Source organism: Crinia signifera, chromosome 6 (assembly GCF_055691185.1).
Source record: "Crinia signifera chromosome 6, ASM5569118v1, whole genome shotgun sequence".
Lineage (NCBI taxonomy): Eukaryota > Metazoa > Chordata > Amphibia > Anura > Myobatrachidae > Crinia > Crinia signifera.
In genome coordinates this window covers 127,704,537-127,724,377 of record NC_139222.1, presented here as the reverse complement: position 1 = coordinate 127,724,377, position 19,841 = coordinate 127,704,537, and the positions used below count along the sequence as shown (strand labels likewise).

The window sequence follows — 19,841 nt, the reverse complement described above, 5'->3', positions numbered from 1 at the left end:
AAGATCAGAAAAAAAAGAGAAAACAAACCCTTTCCACAACAGAACTGTTTGTGTAATACTGTATACTGAATATGAAAAAGAAACTTAAAATTGCCTGTATCGGCAATAGTAATTTCTCCATAAAACACCTTCATAAGTTTCCCTATCTCACCATGCAGTTTTCTGGGTTAATCTCACCACTTCTAATAATAACAGCCCTAACAGGAAAAAAGGCTTCCCTTAAGCAGCTCATACACGCTGCGATGCGGGCTGTGCGTTATGTGCTTTGAGGTGCGCGCTCCCGCGGCACCTTATCGCACAGTACAAAAAGTATGTGCTTGCATACTTTTTGTACTTAGTTTTCATCACATTGCATGCACAACGCATGCACAGGCAATGCAATGCGATGCGTGCTAGTTAAGCACCAAACGCACGCGTGTATGGCCAGCATTACACCTGTCAACCTCGATGAACTATAGAAACATGCTTGAGGCCTCCTTGATGGACTACGAACACAACAAATCAAACACTAAGGAGTCTCCTTATTAAGAGGCGCAATTATCTCCTTTATGTCCTACTTTTAGCCGGTACACACCAGCGGGGACAGGAGCAAGAATGTGTGTTGACTTTTTTGGCTCCTCCCCTGAACTTGGAGTTAGTCCTGCCCACCAGCTAATCAGGAGCCAGGTGTGTAACTCCCGGTTCCCTGCTGGTGTGTACCATCTAAAAGAATATGATGGGCGTGCAGCAGCAGGACCCGACACAGAGCTCACCAGCCCCCGGCCCCCTAGAAGCCTCTGCGATCCCCGGCGTCCAGCGGCACCTCTCCTGGAGGCCTGCTGCTTCCTCCAGCCACCACAACCTCCTCCTTTAGCCTCATGTCACAGCCGGGAAACACAAATAGATTCTACTGGACAAGAGGACCTACCAGCGGTATGTGTGTCATTGTAGTATGTAATAAAGTTCTATTTTTATTATGTGTGTGTTTTTTAAACTATTTGCATTGTTGTAGAACTACAAGTACCAGCTGGCCCTTTATTGCTCCGCATGCTGGGACTGGTGGTTCTTCAAGTCCCAGCATGCGGTGCAGGCTTGTTGGGACTTGTAGTTTCACAACAATGTAGAATAGTATATTCTATTTTTAACACTACAATCAGCCTGGTGCCCACCGCCCTGGGGCACCGGGGACAGCCCCGGGCTTCAGGCTGGGCGGGGGGAATCCTGGAGGGGGGGGTTCCCATCTCCCCCAGGGTCCCTGCCTGACCTAACGATCAGCAGGTATGAATGGTTTGGCCAGGGAAACTTGCGTAAAAAGTTTCCCCTGGCTGTGGCATTACCCTGTTGGCTGTTTGGGCCCGATGCTGGTTGCCAAAATACAGGGGGACCCCTACTCATTTTGTCCCCCGTATTTTGGGAACCAGGACTGGCCCTTCAGCCTGGTGGTTTTAGAAACCCGGGGGACCCCTAACATTTCTGGCCCCTTAATTTCTAAAGCCAGGACTGGTTCTTTGAGCCCAGTGCTGGTTCTAGCCGTGAGGAGGGGGGAACCCCACGCCGATTTTTTTAATGATTTATTTATTCATTAATTCTTTCATTATTTTACACTGGACAGCATTGCACGGATCCCACTCATCCGTGCAATGTTGCCACTCCATACATAATTGGCAACATAAATACGGCCACCAAATACGTATATGACACGTTATGGGTACGACCGGCTACGGCTTACCCATCGGAAAATATGAATGAGAAAAATATGACAGCTTAGTAAATTTCTCATTCATATTTTCGGGGCATATATGGCTGATCCCGGTTGTACCTGTTCGTACTCGTACTGGGATCGGCCGTATTAGGCCGCAATAGTAAATTTCCCCCCTAAAAGTCGCTTAAACAGGGCAGTACGGAGGGTGCAATGGTTAGCATTACTGCCTCACAGCACTGAGGTCATGGGATCGATTCCCACTTTGAATCTAACTGTGCAAACTTAGTATATTCTCCCTGTGCTTGCGTGGGTTTCCTCCGGATACTCCAGTTTCCTCCCACAATCCAAAAATATACTGGTAGGTTAATTGTCTCCCAACAAAATGAATCCTAGAATGTCTGTGTGTGTGCATGTACATGTTCTAGGGAATATAGTTTGTAAGCTCCACTGGGGCAGGGACTGATGTGAACGTTCAAAATATTCTCTGTAAAGCGCTGCGGAATCTGTATGTGCTATATAAGAAACTGTTATTAAACACTTTGTGAGAGATTTGAAATCTCTCATTATGAATCTCTGGAACAAATCTCTCTGTGTGTGGGCTCATTATCTGAAAGATTCCGTTTAAGGGAAATCTCTAATGCTGAATCTCCCTTATGAATCTCTGGCACAAATCTCTCCTGTGTAGGGCCCATTACTACCTAAGCCAGTGATGGCTAACCTTGACACTCCAGCTGTTGTTGAACTACACATACCAGCATGCCCTGCTGCAGTTTTACTATTTGGTCATGCTAAAACTGATGAATGGAATGCTGGGATGTGTAGTTCAACAACAGCTGGAGTGTCATGGTTAGCCATCACTGACCTAAGCCTTCGGGTGCTTTAAGATTCTGCAATGACTTCCAGAAATTAAATTATGCCTCTCGCTTTGATTCATACCCTATGCCCCGGGTTAATGAGTTAGTAGAAAATGTAGACAATAGTCAGTATCTTCGCACTCTTGATTTGACAAAACGTTATTGGCAGATTCCTCTGACAGAAGCTGCTAAGGCAAAAAACTGCCTTCCCTACCCCAGAGGGCTTATTTCAGTACAAAGTGTTGCTATTTGGTTTACATGGTGCCTCAGCAACCTTCCAGAGAGCTATGAATAAGTTGCTGCAGCCCCACAGGGAATATGCAGCTGTATATTTAGACAACATTGTCATCTTTAGCTCTGACTGGGAATCACACCTACCAAAGGTGGAGGCCATACTAAAGTCTCTATGCGCACACGGGTTTATCGCCAACCCTGAGAAATGTGCCATTGGTATGGTAGAAGCCAAATATTTGGGGTACATTCAGCGGCGTAACTATCATTTCGGCGCCCCCCCCGCCGATAATAAAACCGCGGGGGCTGCGGTGCTGTAGTTACGCCACTGGGTACACTGTAGGCAGAGGACAGGTTAAACCTCAGTCTAGTAAGTATAAGCAGTTCTCACGTAGTCTAACCCCAATTGTAAGTCACAACATTTCTTGGTCTGGTGGGATACTACCACAGGTTCATATGAGCTTTTGCCACTAGAGCAGGACAGGCCAACCTGTGGCCCTCCAGGTGTTGTGAAACTACACATCCCAGCATGCCTTGCCATAGTTTTAGCATTCCCTAATAGCAAAACTGTGTAAAGGCACGATGGGACTTCAGTAGTTTCACAACAGCTGGAGGGCCATAGTTTGGACATGCCTGCAGTACAGGTTTTAGAGCAGCAGCAAGAAAACTGATGTGTAGAAGATTGGACTGATTAGCAGAACATGTGGCTTCCTAATAAAAGTGTTTCCAGGGCAGCAGGTCATTGCTCTTGTGTCATGAACTGGTCTTGCTGTGTTCCCGGTAATGACCTGGGTGAGATAGTGGAGGGTACAGGGAACTGGAAGCTGAGTGGTTTAAGATAATGGTAACTCATGCACAGGGATGCAATGGGAACTACTGCTGGAGACACAGAGAATTAGCGTAGACCAAGACAGAGGCAGGGAGTCTAATCCGACAGTGGTTTTCACCAGTGACCACTATGGGGGAAATTTACTAAAGGAAATTTGTAAAAAATAGGTGTATTTGTATTTAGAAATACACTTATTTTTGACATTTACTATCCCGAAAATACAGCAATTCGTATTCGTATTGATAGCACATCAATATGAATACGAATTGCCATATTTTCGGGATAGTAAATGTCAAAAATAAGTGTATTTCTAAATACAAATACACCTATTTTTTTTACAAATTTCCTTTAGTAAATTTCCCCCTATATGTGGCCTTATTCTGGTTCACTCTCAGAGGCAAATTCCTTCTCAAATGGACAAATCCATGTGGGGCAGATATAACACGTGCAGATAGAATTAGATTTGGTGGGGTTTTTCTTCAAAGTGAGATCTATATTGCAGTGTACAAATAAAGAAGTCAGTATTTTTGCTGCACAGAAACAAAATAACTGACCCACATCTAATTATCTCTGCACATGTTACATCTGCCCCCCTGCAGTGCACATGGTTTTGTCCATTTGAGTAGGAATTTGCCTCTGAGAGTGAACCAGAATAAGGCCCATGGTCTTCACTGCGCCTGACAGGTAGGTTGCAGCCCTATGCCCGGTTTCTCTGTGGTGATCTGGAATAGTGCTCAGAGGAATATGGAGTGAAAATGATAGTGTAGTACTTTAACCATCAATGGTGAGTAGATGGCACTGAATGCTGGATAGCAACACTGGTGGTAACTGGGATATATGAGGGATAACTGAAACAGGGAGACAATGATGGAGCAGGTTTGGGTACCAATAATGCGACCTAGGAGCCGGTCGATGGTATACCATGGTGCGGACTGGGAGCAGGTTGATGGTATTCGATGGTGTGGCCTGGAAGCCGTCAGGAGGTATTCTGAGTGGGATCCGATAGCACGGCCTGGGAGCCGAGATGGACAATCAGTACAAGAACGATAGGGCGGCCTGGAAGTCGGGAGAGGCAATCGGTATGGGAACTGACAGGTATGTGGAGACTGTGCTGACAACCCTGGGCTGTACTCAGAGAGCTGGATCACACTAGAGATGGAACAGTGGAATAACCAGGTAAGCAAGCAGGTAACATGACACAGGTAACCGGGTTTCTATAGAAGCCTGGAGCCTCGGAAGCAGACGCTGGAGAACTTGCAGGGGAACTGACAGTTTGTTGAAGGCAAGGACGACTCTGGAAGGATGGCTTATATCCCCCAAGTGGCTGCTGATTGGCTGAAGTTTGTAGCAGCTAACACAGAACCAGTAAAAGTGCCCATACACTGAGCCGATTTGGGCTGATTTTCATGAATCGGCCGTGAAATCTGCCCAAATCGGCTCGGTTTCAGGTCTCCTCAGGTATGATGCGCGGACCCGAGCAGGTGGTTGGACCTGCTGGCCAGGTGACCACCCGTCCTGGGACCTCCTGCCCATGCAGCAGGGTCCAGGCAGTGGGGATCTAGCCGGCTGGGCATTAAGTCAGCAGGTCCATGCATCGGATGGTAACTGAGTAGCATTAGTAGCCAGGCGGCGATGTGGAAAGCGCTGCTGAATTTGAAAACACTGGGCGGATGCTGAATCTCAGCCAATCAGCATTTGGCCAGTGTATTCAAAGTCAACAGCGCTTCCCACGCTATTCGCCGGGCGAATAGCGTTACTCAGTCCCCATCTACCGCATGGACCCGCTGTCTTAATGCCCAGCGCCGCAGGCACCCCGCTGCCCAACCCCACAACTCCCCAGGGATATAAATGCAATAAATCGAAGGCAATTTATTGCATGTATAATTTGGCACATAAAGTGCCAAATCGTAAGCAGCCTCCTGGGGAGCTGCCGGGGGTCTTTCAAAGTCCTTAGGACAAGTCGGACTAGTGTATGGGGGCCTTAAGTACAACTGGAGTTCATCTGGATTATGTGACTAGGCTGGAGATAGTGGACAGGTCTTGTTACAGAGACATTATGCCAATAACGGCAGAAATGCACCAGTGGTCGATCTGCGGCGCAAAAGACACCAGCATGCCGCAAAGTGGCGCCTGCGAGCAGCGCGAGAACTGGGGTTCCTGACATCTTAATTGCGGTATAGCTACCCATGTGATAGGCTGGGCTGCGGGCTAGGGTAGGGACCACTGGAGCATTCTTAAGAGTTTTAACTATGCTTTGATTACCTGTATACTGCAACTATACTCGTCTATGCTGTGTAGCTGGAATGTGCGACCTGCTCCAAAAACAAAAAACAAGCCTTCATCTTGATCCAATGTAAGCGATTCCATGTCACAAAAAAACTATAATTACACGCACACACAAACATATACATACATACATATACACAATAAAAATCTTCATCTATATAACAACTTGGATTCCAAATTTAATTGTAAATTAGGTTGTGATGTTCAGTGCAGGAACTTTTCTATGCTAATAAAAAAAGGTACCAGCCAGCATGTACAGAACACACATACAGATCACAGATCAGGCAAATGATAAAAGACAAGAGACAATGTATGAAACAAATCTGTTGCTGTGTTCTTATTCATTTCTATGGTAGAAAGCCATAATTGTTGCCTTTGATATATAATTATGAATGTTGCCAACTTGTCCATGAAAAACAGGCAGGGGTTCCTATGTTGGTGGCGGCTCCTTTTTTTTCATTTGAAAATCATCCAGCTCTTGCCAAATATTTAACACAGGACCCGGTAATAGGACCGTCTGCAAAACAGGAACAGTTACATTTGTAAAGGTGACACTTATAGGTGAACAGAAACATGCATATCCCACTGAACCGGTAAAAGGATGCAGCATCCATCTTTTCCCTACAGTTACCTTGACAATAGGGTCTTTGTGTGGTGCCCAGGGGGGAACTATTTTACCATGCAATCTCCATGCTCCATAAGGATTTGGCAAGTGACGCTCAAATACTAAATATTCTAGAACATCCCGTGGCTCATCCTTTCCATATTCAACTCGGCCAAAGCGGTCATAGATTATCAGGATCTATAAATCAAGATAAAGTGTTTACCGAGATGACATAGGCACTAATTATACAAAGCAGGTCAAGCTAATCATAGCTAACCAAGTGTGCAGTATGGAATAGCGACATTACAAATGTTGACAGTTTCTGAATGTCTACAGCAACAATATTAACATGAACATTAGGTTGTTGTATTCAGAATGTTGACATTTAACATGTCAGCATAGTTTTTTTTATTTATTTTTTGCATATTTTAGCCTAAGCCTAACCTTATCATAAACACAAAAATGTACTACGGACATTATGCACATGTCGAAATGAAAGTATCCTGGACAGACACTGCAATCACGATATGAACAATTATAATAAAAAGCAAATGCAAGTGAATGAAAGGTTAGAGCTTTTAAAAGAAGCATTGGGATTTAAACACCAAAGAAATAGAAATACGGTACATGGCCAGATTCCCGACTATAGATAAGTGTCTGAGTGCCAGGCGATTCTGACTACAACAACCTAAACGCCATGTACTCTATTTTTTTTTTGGTACTTGTTTCCTAGCACGGCGCCAGCGCTAAAAATTGTATCCATAGGGACCCCTCGAAATTGCGCTGATCGCATCGCATGCAACCAAATCGCATGCGATGCGATCGACGCAAATTTTAAATTGGAATCAATGTAAAATGGTCCCTGAGACCCGATTTTACATTGGCCCCAATGTTAAATGGCCCCCAGACCCCAATTTTTATTGTTTCCAAACCCTGATAGGTCAAATGCCCCCCCATTGTTAACGGCACCCCACAGTCAACACCAACATGAAGCGTGGCAAGCGCAGCGAGTCCGCGAGGGGCGGCGGTACGCGTCCTCCGGCCTTCTCATACCCCCACTATCCACGTCAACATGGAGTTGATATTATATAGTGTGGCGAGTGCAGCGAGCCCCGCGAGGGACCGTGCATTACTTCACAGGTATAACGCGTCCCCTCGCGGGGCTCGCCACGCTTCGGGCTCGGTGGCTCGCCACACTATATAAAATCAACTCCACGCCGACGTGGATAGTGGGGGTATGAAAAGGTCGGAGGACGCGTACCGCTGCGCTCGCCACGCTTCGGGTTGCCGTTCATCGTGGGGTGGCATTTGTCATGTTAAATACCCATAAGGGTGGGTATACAATGAAAAAATCGGGTCCATTGGGCCATTTAACATTGTTCCCTATGTAAAATCGCGTCCATCGCATGCCTTAACTTAAGGCATGCGATGGACGCGATTTTTTAATTGTCGGGGAAAAGGCTAAAAATAGCCCTAAAATCGCGTCGTCAAGTTCATCGCATACCTAAACTTAAGGTATGCGATCACCTACGACAGGCGCCGTGCTAGAAAACAAGTACTTTTTTTTTATAATAGAGGTAGTGTGCCTTAAAATAACTTCATCCAAAATCTATTTGGTCAGTTTAAAATAAACAGAAGATAAAATATTTAACCTGGTGGTTTACCAATGATGCCAATGGAGTATTGGGCGAAAACTAATCATTACTGAAAAGCTGAACTTTTCACACATTTCTGCAACTCAGGATGGGGTTAGCACAAATAATGCGAGCAGCTAGTCGAAGAAACAACTTAACAATTTAATTGCTTTGCCAGACAGAGTCCCTAGAAAACAATGGAATGACCCCTAAAAGCCATGTTTTGCTTTAAATATAATTTTTTATTTTTCATTTTGGAGTTAAACACACTAAGAAAGTATAAGTAAACTTACCTCTATGGGGCAAAGGGAGGGGGGGGGATTGGAATTTTGGTACCTACCGGTAAATTATTTTCTCAGCGTTCAGCACTGGAGTGTAGAGGATTACAATGGGGTATAAATGAGTGATAACTGGGAGCTGGCACGTTAAGATTAAATTAACATGGTGTGACCTTTCCCTCTATACCCCTTCCCAAGTCTGTTTTAGTGTGCCTGAGGAGAGGTAATTTGAACTCAGAGGGGAGAGAACAATAAAACATAAACACAGAAGAACATAAATCTAAACACAACTCCAGGCATGAAGAACAGCAATAAGTGGGTACAAGAAAGGGGGATTGTTACTATGCACAGGCAGTCAAAAATAATTATTATCAACCAGAAATTTCTAAAGGAGAGAGGATATAGCCAAGTTGCTATGTAAACCCTAACCATGCTATATTAAATGGATGTCATTGACTATATTACATTTCTGGTGCTCCCATAGAGTTTAGGTTAAATGTAAGAGAACGGAAACAAAGAAACTCTTTGCTGGGGCACTACTTATTTTTAATTTATCAGAAGATAAAAGGACATACAGAACATATAACATACATGGACAAACAGTGTATAACTATTTTACTCTCACTCCATATAAAATTGTAAGGGCTGTGGAGTGTAAGTTTAGAGCGAATTGGTTAGAGGATAACATTGTACATATAATAAAAATATTTATTATATGTACAATGAAGGTAGTAATCTACCTACTTCAAAAGTTGAGACGTCCCTGCTGTCTGATCTATAATATAACAAAAATGTAACATCATTTTGCTACTAAAGAGTGAAAGGAGTTGAATCTACCTATAGGGGCAAGGAGGACTTACTTGGCGTAGACTATAAATCTAATGGAGAATATAGGGATAGCGCAAGTAAGAAAAGGTTAGAGCACGTTGCACAGCAGGTATTCTGTGCCGAATGCTCTAACCTTTTCTTACTTGCGCTATCCCTATATTCTCCATTGGATTTATAGTCTACGCCAGTGGTTCCCAACCCTGGTCCTCAAGTACCCCCAACAGTGCACATTTTCCATGTCCCCCAGCAGGTGCACTCAATGTTCAGGCACATTTTAAAAGATCCACAGGTGGAGCTAATTATTTCACTGATTCTGTGTGGAGACCTGGAAAACGTGCACTGTTGGGGGTACTTAAGGACCAGGGTTAGGAACCACTGGTCTACGCCAAGTAAGTCCTCCTTGCCCCTATAGGTAGATTCAACTCATGACTGAGGGGAATTTGGGGGGTGAATCTTGCCATTTTTGGGGTGTGTCTGAAAAAAACACAGGCATGTCCAGGTGTTTTTGAGAAGGGTCTGACCTCAGCGATGACCAATTCCACCATCTCAGATTAGCGGAAGCCTCAACCTACTCACAAGTGCACATATGGCAAAAATTCTTCGATGATTTGGGAACTGCGTATGTATTTGCAAATGATTCCATTTGCAATTCTCTCAATATTTAGCAAGAAGCATTTTCTCTTTCTCTTTTCGCAGTCAACTGTGACTTCTCACATTAACGATCCATGCTGAATAAGGCCCTCAATGGACAGATTAAAAGCTTTATGTATTAAATTTAGTGTTTAAAATTTATTAGCATCACCAACATAATGTCAGCAATAGTTAATACCAAGAGGTCAAACACAGATATATCTAGATAGATGTAAAAAAATTGTAATAATTGATTATTCACTCTTCCATTTCTCTTCCCAAGAGTATAAAAAGGCAAGTAATAATGATAAAATAACAAATGTAAGTGTTATTTTATGTGTTGTGTAATAACGGGATTACTAAATGCCTATTATCTGGCTCTCACCTGCTTGCTGTGCATACGGACAGTCACCTGTCCATACAGATTCCCCTTGCTAACCATTTCAGGACATCGGACCTGTACGATTCGGGGAGGCTCGAGAGACTCCACAAAAGACCAGTGGATTGTGCGGTATCTATTACCTCGCACCATATTCTACAGGAAGGGGAAAAAAAACAAAAACCATGAACTAAGAAAATAAAGGAGCTGATTCAGACCTTACACATGGTGCTGAGATCAGTCTACTTACAGGGTAACAAAATTCTGTCACCAGCAAATGCAGCTTGTGACGGTCAAACCTAGGAAAGTAGATAAGGATGTTGTAGGTTAAACGGTTTTGTATGAGACAAAGCACACAGTTTACAAAAAAAAAAAACGGGCACAATGAAAAAAGTCTCATTTGAGTGGTCAAATAAGTCACTGCTCATTCGCTTCAGCTTGCCACACCCTAGGGTAAGGTATCACTAACCAACAGTCAGAATTCTGACGGTCATATCTCAGACAGCAGAATCCCGACCGCCAGGAGCCCGACGGGGGTGGGGGGGGTGAGAGCTCATTAAAGCTGCTACGCTTGCCACCAATTCTCCCTCTATGGGGGTCATGGACCCCAACTAGGGAAAATAGCCTGTGTACAGTAAGTCGGGTTTACGACTGTCAAGATTCCAATAACAAAAGGAACGGCCATCGAAATTCTGACTGTCTGAGTCATCATACACCCCACCCATGAAGTGTGTATGAGCTGAATTCAGGCTCCGTCAGATGATCGTACTCTGATGGAACAACAAATAAATAGCTCAGTTAGCCTCAATATGCTGGCTGCCAGCGATAAAAAAATTGAATTCCCACATACAGTTTTCCCAATGGTTTTATTAAATGCACCTATGTAATAAAAACTAATTGGATTAAAAGTATAAACACTGGAAAGTTGGCAATACAGAATAGCTAAAAAGAATATACTATTCTGAAAGGAAAATTGTTAAAAATAAAACATAAAATAAAAAAAACAACAACCATATTTACCGCCAAATGCATTATTGAAGATTTGAGATTAAAAAATAAAAATGATAGGAGTTAAAAAAAAAAGTAATACAATGACATAGGACACCTAATGACAGAAGTCCTATTAGTCTCAAAACATTTCGATCGCCAAAAAAAGGGCCGTATTTTTTGTGGCATATTCAATTAGGGCTCAATTATTGCATCAAAGAAATGTTTTCGCTTGTCCACAGAAGATATGCAGACCTATGTATTTTTGCTGGACTTTCGGTATGGGGGCCTTAACTGTTATTTTTATAAAGATAACTGATTGGCTGGTGAGTTACTTCTACTATATCTCCAATTTATCTCTTCACCAGGCTTAATACATCTGCCCCAATGTATCTTATAGTTCAAACTAAAAATGAATAAAGGGAAAAGATAATAATAATTAAAAAAAACCTCTTTACTGTAGTTGAGACTATCTTAATATATTTTACACAATCAATCACTTCAGTATTGTTTTGCCTACATATTTAAAAGCATGGTCTCCATCAGACAAGGCTATACACAGTAAGGCTAAAAGGGTGAGGCTCAATTTTATTGTGCGTTGAGCATATATATCTATAAGGACCTGCAGAGATTTCGGCCCCTGGATGATCATCTACAAGCTTTTTTTTTTATTATTATATTTTTTTAAAGATTCAATTTTTATTTTAGTTTTCAAAGTATAAAGGGAGGGGTACAGAATAAGAAATGGGGGGGGGGGAGAGGGGGAACAATTATACAGATAATCTCTCAATAAATCATATGTAGGTTAGCTACGAGATTTTAAGTGTTTTATTCAAAATATGAACAAATTCCACATGCTGGTGTTTGCTGCAAACACACAGATCTGTAGCATGTGCTTGTTAGCAGGTAGTCATTTATCATATGAGCAGCTTGTCTGTAAATGTATTAAGCCTTGGTGCAGAATCAGAACTCCCAATATGCCCATTTATCTATGCCCACATCAAACCCAATTACAAATTCAGTCTCCCCCCCCCCCCCCTCCATTCTAAGCACCCATTAACCCAAATCTCTCCAAGAATACAACAATTTCACCTTTCCAACATCCATTAACATCTGTCAGCCAGGAAGCTAGTTATCTATTCATTACCAGCATCTGTTAACTCATTCCTGTTAACAATACATTAATCAATTCGCCCACTCATTAACTGTACATAAGAATCCATTTATCAATTTGCTTTTACAGCTACCAATAAAATATTCATCCACATTGTCAGCAGGCCTTAACTGCTCCCGCCCAGCACCTATTAAGCCATATACACCCAGCATCCAATTACCCCCCCAGCATAAATTAACACCAATAAAAGATCAAGTAACCAATAGAAAGTTCCCTTACCTGCCAGGCTTCTGCTGCTCATTCAGCTCATCATTTTACCTGTACAGCCTGGGGTATAACTTGCACAATTAGCTGATTCAGAGGGGAGTAGAGGGAAGAGGATGTGGTGCCTAAATTGTTGCCTGCCGAACTTGGCAGACAACACTGATGGGCAGGGGAGCCGACTGCAGGAGGCATAAATAAATGTTATCTGGTGTGGCTGTAAACATGGCTGCCAGCAGAATGGAAGATCTGGCCTTTAGTAAAATTAAAGCTCAAGTAGAGCTTTATAATAATCAGCAAGATCTGTAGCCCAAGAGTCACATAGGAACTGAAGACACAAAAATTAGATTGAGGGTCAACGTTCACTCTAGGGACACAAATGATGATCAGCTGCAGTCTGATCATCATTAGCCCAATACCACTTACTGTGTCAAACAGTTGTGTGCTGCTATAAAGATTTCCTTAGCTTTCTCTGGAAATGTCTTGGTGCTGAAATCAAGGTCATGATTTTTGATCTTACGAATCCTGGAAGAATAAAAAAATTAAATAAATTCTGCATAGTCATTGGCCACACACCATAGAGCAGTGAAATATGGAGAAGATAGATTCCCGCAGTTACTCCATCAGCTAGCACTTATAATCATTTAGAAGTTGAGATGCAACCAACCAGATTTTACTTTGCCTTTATCTAGCACCTTTTCAGAAGATCGTAGCAAGAATCTGATTGGTTGTTATGGACAACACCTCCACTTCTATAAATCCAGCACTTAAGTAAATATAAACCATAGTTACCAATGGAAAGATTTTAAGAGAGATGTATGGAAAGATTAGAAGAAACGGTACTTGTTTCCTAGCATGGCGCCCACTAAGCAAATAGGTTAGTGGGCTATTCTGCGTAGGAAAATCACATCGCGTACCGTGTATAGTGCTGTACGATGCAATGTCCATATTAAGTGCACAGGAGTGCTTATACAATGAAATATCGCATAGGATCGCATGGCACCAAATGCGATGCGATATTTCATTGTATAAGCACCCATGCCATGTGATGGGTGCTTATTATGCCACCCCGAAGCGTGGCAAGCGCAGCGAGCCCCGCGAGGGGAGGTGGAACGCGTCCTCCGACCATTTCATACCCGCACTATCCACATGGTTGAATATATATAGTGTGGCGAGCGCAGCGAGCCACCGAGGCCGAAGCGTTGCGAGCCCCGCGAGGGGACGCGGAATACATGTAAAGTAATGCGCGTCCCCTCACCACGTTCTGCCCCCGCTCGCCACGCTTCAGGGTGGTGTGCATAGTGGGGGTGTTTTAAGAACACATTCACACCAGCCATATCATACATCTGAGACAGTAAAGACGACATGTGTTAACTAAGAACTGTAACTTTTACTGAAATATATGAAAATATGGAAAATAACATTGCATGTCATGCAAAAAGCGCATGCGATGCGATTTCACTATGTTAGCATACGTAGAAAATGCTAGGAAACAAGTACCGAAGAAACAATGTAAGAAAATATATAAAGCTAGTTATTGGTTGAACAAAGGAATGAGTGGCCTTAAGATTTCACATGGACATACGCCAGCTGAGAGGCTGCAGTCTGTTTCAGTTGCTCTGTTCTCTGCGTGAAACCATCCCTGGAAAGTGTCGACAGACGGGCATCTCCCTCTGGAGGCACATACTGGTCATGTATGCCAGCTGGGAAACAAAAGTTCAGAATAAATTAAAAATGGACACCTACAGGAATGTAAGCAATCTTATATAAAAGTATCTTTACCCAGAAAGACAAAAAACAGGATATGGATGTTTGAGAATGCAAGTAACCATGATTAATAATGTAGCCGCCAATAGGAGCACTGTAAGCACATTTAACAAATACATTTTCACATTTATTCACTAGAGCATAGTAATACAGAAGAGGAACAAATGTAAGTCTGTGTTTCAGCAGTAATGTGTAGCTTAGATTTGTCAACAACAACAAAATTACATATGATGAATGGTATCTGGTTGACAGTCAATGGGTTGACAAACAAAGGTCAACACAAAAGGTCATCTTTTTTTCTGGGGAATGATTACTAGTGTACACCCACTCCTGTAAAATGTATAGTTTCTAAAACCATAGAGTGGCTTTTATACTTGCATACTCTCCCAGATCCAGTAATGGAATCCTGATATTTGGGGTAATCCCCCGCAACCCCCAAAAGAGTGGGCACCCCTCCTGCATGCTGCCTATTTCCTAGTGAATTGGGTACTTGTGTATTATCACGGCGCCCCCAATTTCCATCGCAAGTCATTGTACAACCAAAAATCGCGTCGCATTGCACGTGATATGATCGCATGCAATGCGATGCGACCGATTTTAAGTCGCACATGTACCCAGATGGCTAATTCCTATGTTAAATGCACCCCAGACCTGATTTTAGATAGTACACCCACCCTGATGGGTAATGTCTATGTTAAATGCCCCCCCATTGTTAACGCCACCCCACTATCAACGCCAACCCGAAACGTGGCGAGCGGCGGCGGTACGCGTCCTCCGACCTTTTCATACCCCCACTATCCACGTCGGCGTGGACTTGACTTTATATAGTGTGGCGAGCGCAGCAAGCCCGAAGCGTGGCGAGCCCCGTGAGGGGACGCGTAATACCTGTGAAGTTATCCGCGTCCCCTCGCTGCGCTCGCCACGCTTGGGGCTCGGTGGCTCGCTGCGCTCGCCACACTATATAAAATCAATTCCACGCAGACGTGGGTAGTGGGGGTATGAAAAGGTCGGAGGACGCGTACTGCCGCCGCTCACCACGCTTCGGGTTGGCGTTGATAGTGGGGTGGCGTTAACAATGGGGGGACATTTAACATACTTATTACCCATCAGGGTGGGGATACAATTAAAAATCGGGTCTGGCTGGGCATTTAACATTGAAATCGCATTGCATCGCATCGCATGCCATTATAATGGCATGCAATGCGACATTAAAATTGTACACTTTGCCTGGGAAAAGCCTCAAATCGGTCCAATCGCATACCTTAATTAGTGGTATGCGATGTGATGGGCGCCGTGATGATACACAAGTATCGTGAATTGGCCAGTATGGGGAGAACCGTAACCAGAATCTGAAGTCTATGCAGAGGGGGGGTGCCTAGTGATGAGATTCTATAGTAATAGTGAAATTTAGGCCCCATCCCCTATTCACATATGCGCTACCTATGGCACTACTAGTGCTCCAGACCCACCCACATCATGGCATATTTGCTTGCCCTCTCCATTTCAAATTAATTAAGTATACTTCTATACATCCAGGTAACTTTAAAGAGATCAAACAAAAAATATGAGTGTGTCTGCCTTTAGAAATGTCACGTAAGTAATGTGTCTGCTAATTATTGCAACATTACATTTAAAGCTGGACTACAACCTAGGAAATAAATAGCCCTATGGTATGGTATGGTAGCCTAATGGTAGCCAGCTCCAGTCCTTGAAAGCTACCAACAGTTCATGTTTTCTAGATCACCTAGCTGGAGCACAGGTGCACTCATTACTGACTGACACATTATAAATGATCCACAGGTGGAGCTAATTACTTCACTTGTGATTCTGTGAGGAGACCTGGAAAATGTTAACTGTTGGTAGCTCTCAAGGACTGGAGTTGGCTATCCCTATTTATTTATAGTTTCTTATATAGCGCAGCAGATTCCGTTGCGCTTAACAATAGTAGACAGTGATAAAACAAACTAGGTAACAACAGACAGACTTGGAGGTAGGAGGGCCCTGCTGCAAGCGTACAATCTATAGGGACATAGTAGGGAAACACAAAGGGCGGTATTCAATGAGCCTGATTCGCCATGTTTTTATGGCGAATTTGTGCTGTTTGGCAAATTTCTGACTAAAACGGTGAATCACCCTATTCAATGACCACATGGCGAATACATTTGAAGGTTTTTTTCGCCATGATTCACCGAGTAGCAATCGCTATCTTTTTATGGTGAAGTGGAATGTGAACTTTTAAAATAAAGTGTTTTGTTTTTTACATTTGGTGTCAAAAAATCAGGAATTTTATTCTGAGGAGGGGCATGCTATTTTTATTCATGTGCTGTAAGCACATGAATATATATTTAATTTAAAAAAAAAATATTTTTTATTTTTTTTTTATTTTTACACAGCAGCCAGCAGGGGGCGCCGGAGCCGAGCCACTCATTACATATTCATATATTCACTGCACCCGATCGTTAAGATCGGGTATAGTGAATATACGGTCCCCTGCTGGCACCCGGGGGGGCAGCCTGTGCTGCCTGGCACCCGGGGAGCCCACCTACCCCCCACAAAGTTCTGGGGCAGGCAGAGAGACTTCCATCTCTTTGCCTGCCACCGTCCTCAGGCTCCCTGCGGCAATCGCCGCAGGAGCTCATATTCGCCAGTCAGGGGCAGCGAGCCCCTGACACGTTGAATACCGGAGCCCGCCGGCTCCGGAACGTGGCGAATGTGCAGCGAATCCTAAAAAGGATTCGCTGCACCTCGCAGGTATTCTCATTGAATACCGCCCAAAGACATGACTTTGAAGTAAAGCTTTGAAGTAAAGCCCACCCAAATCTAATTCTCTCTGCATGTGACATTTGTGTTGCCCCACCTGCAGTGTACATGGTTTTGTCCATTTCAGAAGGAATTTGTCTTTGCCAGCGAACCAGAATAAGGGCCACTGTTCACAACACTGAATTTAGCCATCTTTAAATGGCAGCACTGGCGTGTGAATAATATTGTAGCCTGCAATCAGGAGCTTTAGTAATAACAGCATCAGTGAGCTCCCTGGAATAAGTTCCATGATGATAGTGCAGCTTTATTGCACACATTTTAAGTTTGAGCCGGTTTATACAACAAGGGTCATTCTGTTTTCAGTGCTTACATATGTGGCTACAAAACAAACACTTTCATAAGAAAACAAACAAAGCTTTCTCCCATTTGTGTATTATAAAAAAAAAAAAAAAAAAAAAACAGTTTTCACTTCTGTGGACAAATAAATACTTCTTGGAAAAGAAAGATACATTTTCTAATTAAAACATGCATAAGTAGACTGTTAAGTACTGGCCTACCAGTGCAGGAGACATTAATTGGACGCTCCAGGATTTCCTGTGGTACTATCAATCCAGCAGCCTTAGCTTTGGCAGTCATGTCCTCAACTGTATGCTTGCGGTTCACAGAGGGTGGAATGAACACTCTCTTTTTCGTCCTTACAGGCAAAACCACTATAGGCTTCATCAACCGACTAGGATTGAGAATTACAGCCAGTCCCTACAAATAAATTTATTATAGTTCATCCAATATAAATGTTGCATTCATCAACATTTTTACAAGTTAGAAGTAAAATATTGTCCGTGCTTAAACTGTGACAAATAATAGGTAAAGGCACAAAGTGGTCTGAACTGAAACCATTCTGGTTTCGAGACTTTTCTTCAACACTACGGCAGTTATTTTTAGTTTCCTATGGGTCATATCAATACCATTTCAACTTGAGTCACAACAAATTACGATGCAGAGGTTTTTCAATGTAATTCTAATAAGGGGAACGAATGCCGTCCTAAGCTATGACAACATAAAGGCAATAGGAATTTCACTGGTTCATATTTGATTTAGAGGCTGGATTATAGTGAATATCGGCAATACAATGTATAAATGTAAATAGTCATACAATGGAAGAAATACATCTAGGTTTAGTCTAAACTGCTCATCCCCTACAAACAACATTTTTGTGTTCTGATCAAAGATATCATGAAAATGCAGTCTATCAACCCCATATATTATGAATAACATCACTTATGGTGCGTACACACGGGGGAGATATATTGCTCAGCCATATATTGCTTGCAATATATGGCTGAGCAATATATTGCTCAGTTTCTCCTTTTCATCAGCGACTAGAGATGGTCGCTGATGAAAGGGAACCTCTGCTGGCGGTGCCGCAGAGGTAATCAGCTGGTCGCAAGAGCAAGCTCCTGGGACCAGTGATTAGAACGGGGCTGAAAACAGGAGCTCGCACCCGGCGATTTATCGACAGCGACCATATTTCCAGCGATTTCAGCCCCTATCGCCCCCGTGTGTACACAGTTTAAGACCATTTTGGTGCATGAGATTTCAAACTCTCTTAATTCATCCTTTAACAAATCTGGTTCCAGTGGATTCTGGTGATCCTCTATCGTTATACAGCTACTTCTTAGGGTAGAATATTTATAGCATCTAGTCAACAAGCAATAAATAGCCATTATCTGGTACATTCTGAGTATGGAATTCTTTCAGCTGGGAAAATACTTATATGTTAGTATACTGTTGACGGCCGCACAGAAATGTTATTGCATTTAAAATATTTGGCACTAAGTAAAGGCAATTAACCACATTATACATGTCTATAGGGTTAGTTGGGCCAGCCCCCCTCCCCCAATAAGGTACAAGCACTCACTGGGCAAATGCCAAAAGCTATGTTAAGAAGTGTTTACAGGGGAATGTGTTCAGTATCATGGCGGTGGGGATTCCGGTGGTCACAATATAGCCGCCAGTCTGACAACCGCCAAGAGACCGGTGCCAAAATCCAGACATCAATGAGGATTCCATCACCAGAATGCCAAACATTAGTATGTGGGGTGGGTTAGGCTGGGGAAAGAGGAGGTTAGGTTTAGGCACTAAGGAGGACTTCGTGTTAGGAGGTTAGGGCTAGGCTGCAGGAAGTGAGGGATAGGTGGCATGGTATGGGAGTTAGAGTTAGGCACTAGCGGGGAAGCTTAGGCTGCGGTGGGGGGGCAAAGTATAATTACCTTATAACATTTTCAAGGGAAAGAGAGCTAGGGTTGGGTACAGTGAGTACCAACCAGTGCAAAAGTTTCCCAAATATGCCCCCAACAGATGTTATATATTATATTTAGTTATTGATTTTTGGGGTGCTGCCAAGGACGAATATAATGCAACAGAGAAATAGAAGGAAAATTGTCTCTCTCCTGGCGCACTAATAAGGAATAAATCAGATGTTTAAAATATACCTTTTATTATTTATCACCAAAAAGGTGTTATGTGAAATATTCATATCTTTCATTAAAATAAGTATTAAATTGTATACATTTGGCTGTGTGTGTTTTTGTGTATTACTTCTTTTTGTTGTAATTGGTTAGATCTCCCTGACCAATAAGGAGCTGCAAGAAGTAGCAGAGGGAGAGGAAATAAAACTGAGCACAGGAATAAACAAAAGCGGTTACAAGTCTACATTTC

General features: G+C 43.0%; 1 protein-coding gene across 1 annotated transcript in view; it reads right to left on the bottom strand.

Moving 5' to 3' along the window:
• Positions 1-6,192: 6,192 nt before the first annotated feature.
• Positions 6,193-19,841, bottom strand: part of MRPL45 (mitochondrial ribosomal protein L45) — a 14,466-nt gene continuing 817 nt past the window's right edge. Inside the window, exons 2-8 of the mRNA XM_083147116.1 lie at positions 17,681-17,879; positions 14,182-14,299; positions 13,023-13,121; positions 10,485-10,533; positions 10,241-10,390; positions 6,513-6,683; positions 6,193-6,398 (exon numbers count right to left, since the gene is read on the bottom strand). Of these exons, the coding sequence (XP_083003242.1) occupies positions 6,312-6,398; positions 6,513-6,683; positions 10,241-10,390; positions 10,485-10,533; positions 13,023-13,121; positions 14,182-14,299; positions 17,681-17,879 (873 nt within the window). The 3' untranslated portion in view covers positions 6,193-6,311. The remainder of the gene's footprint in view (positions 6,399-6,512; positions 6,684-10,240; positions 10,391-10,484; positions 10,534-13,022; positions 13,122-14,181; positions 14,300-17,680; positions 17,880-19,841) is intronic.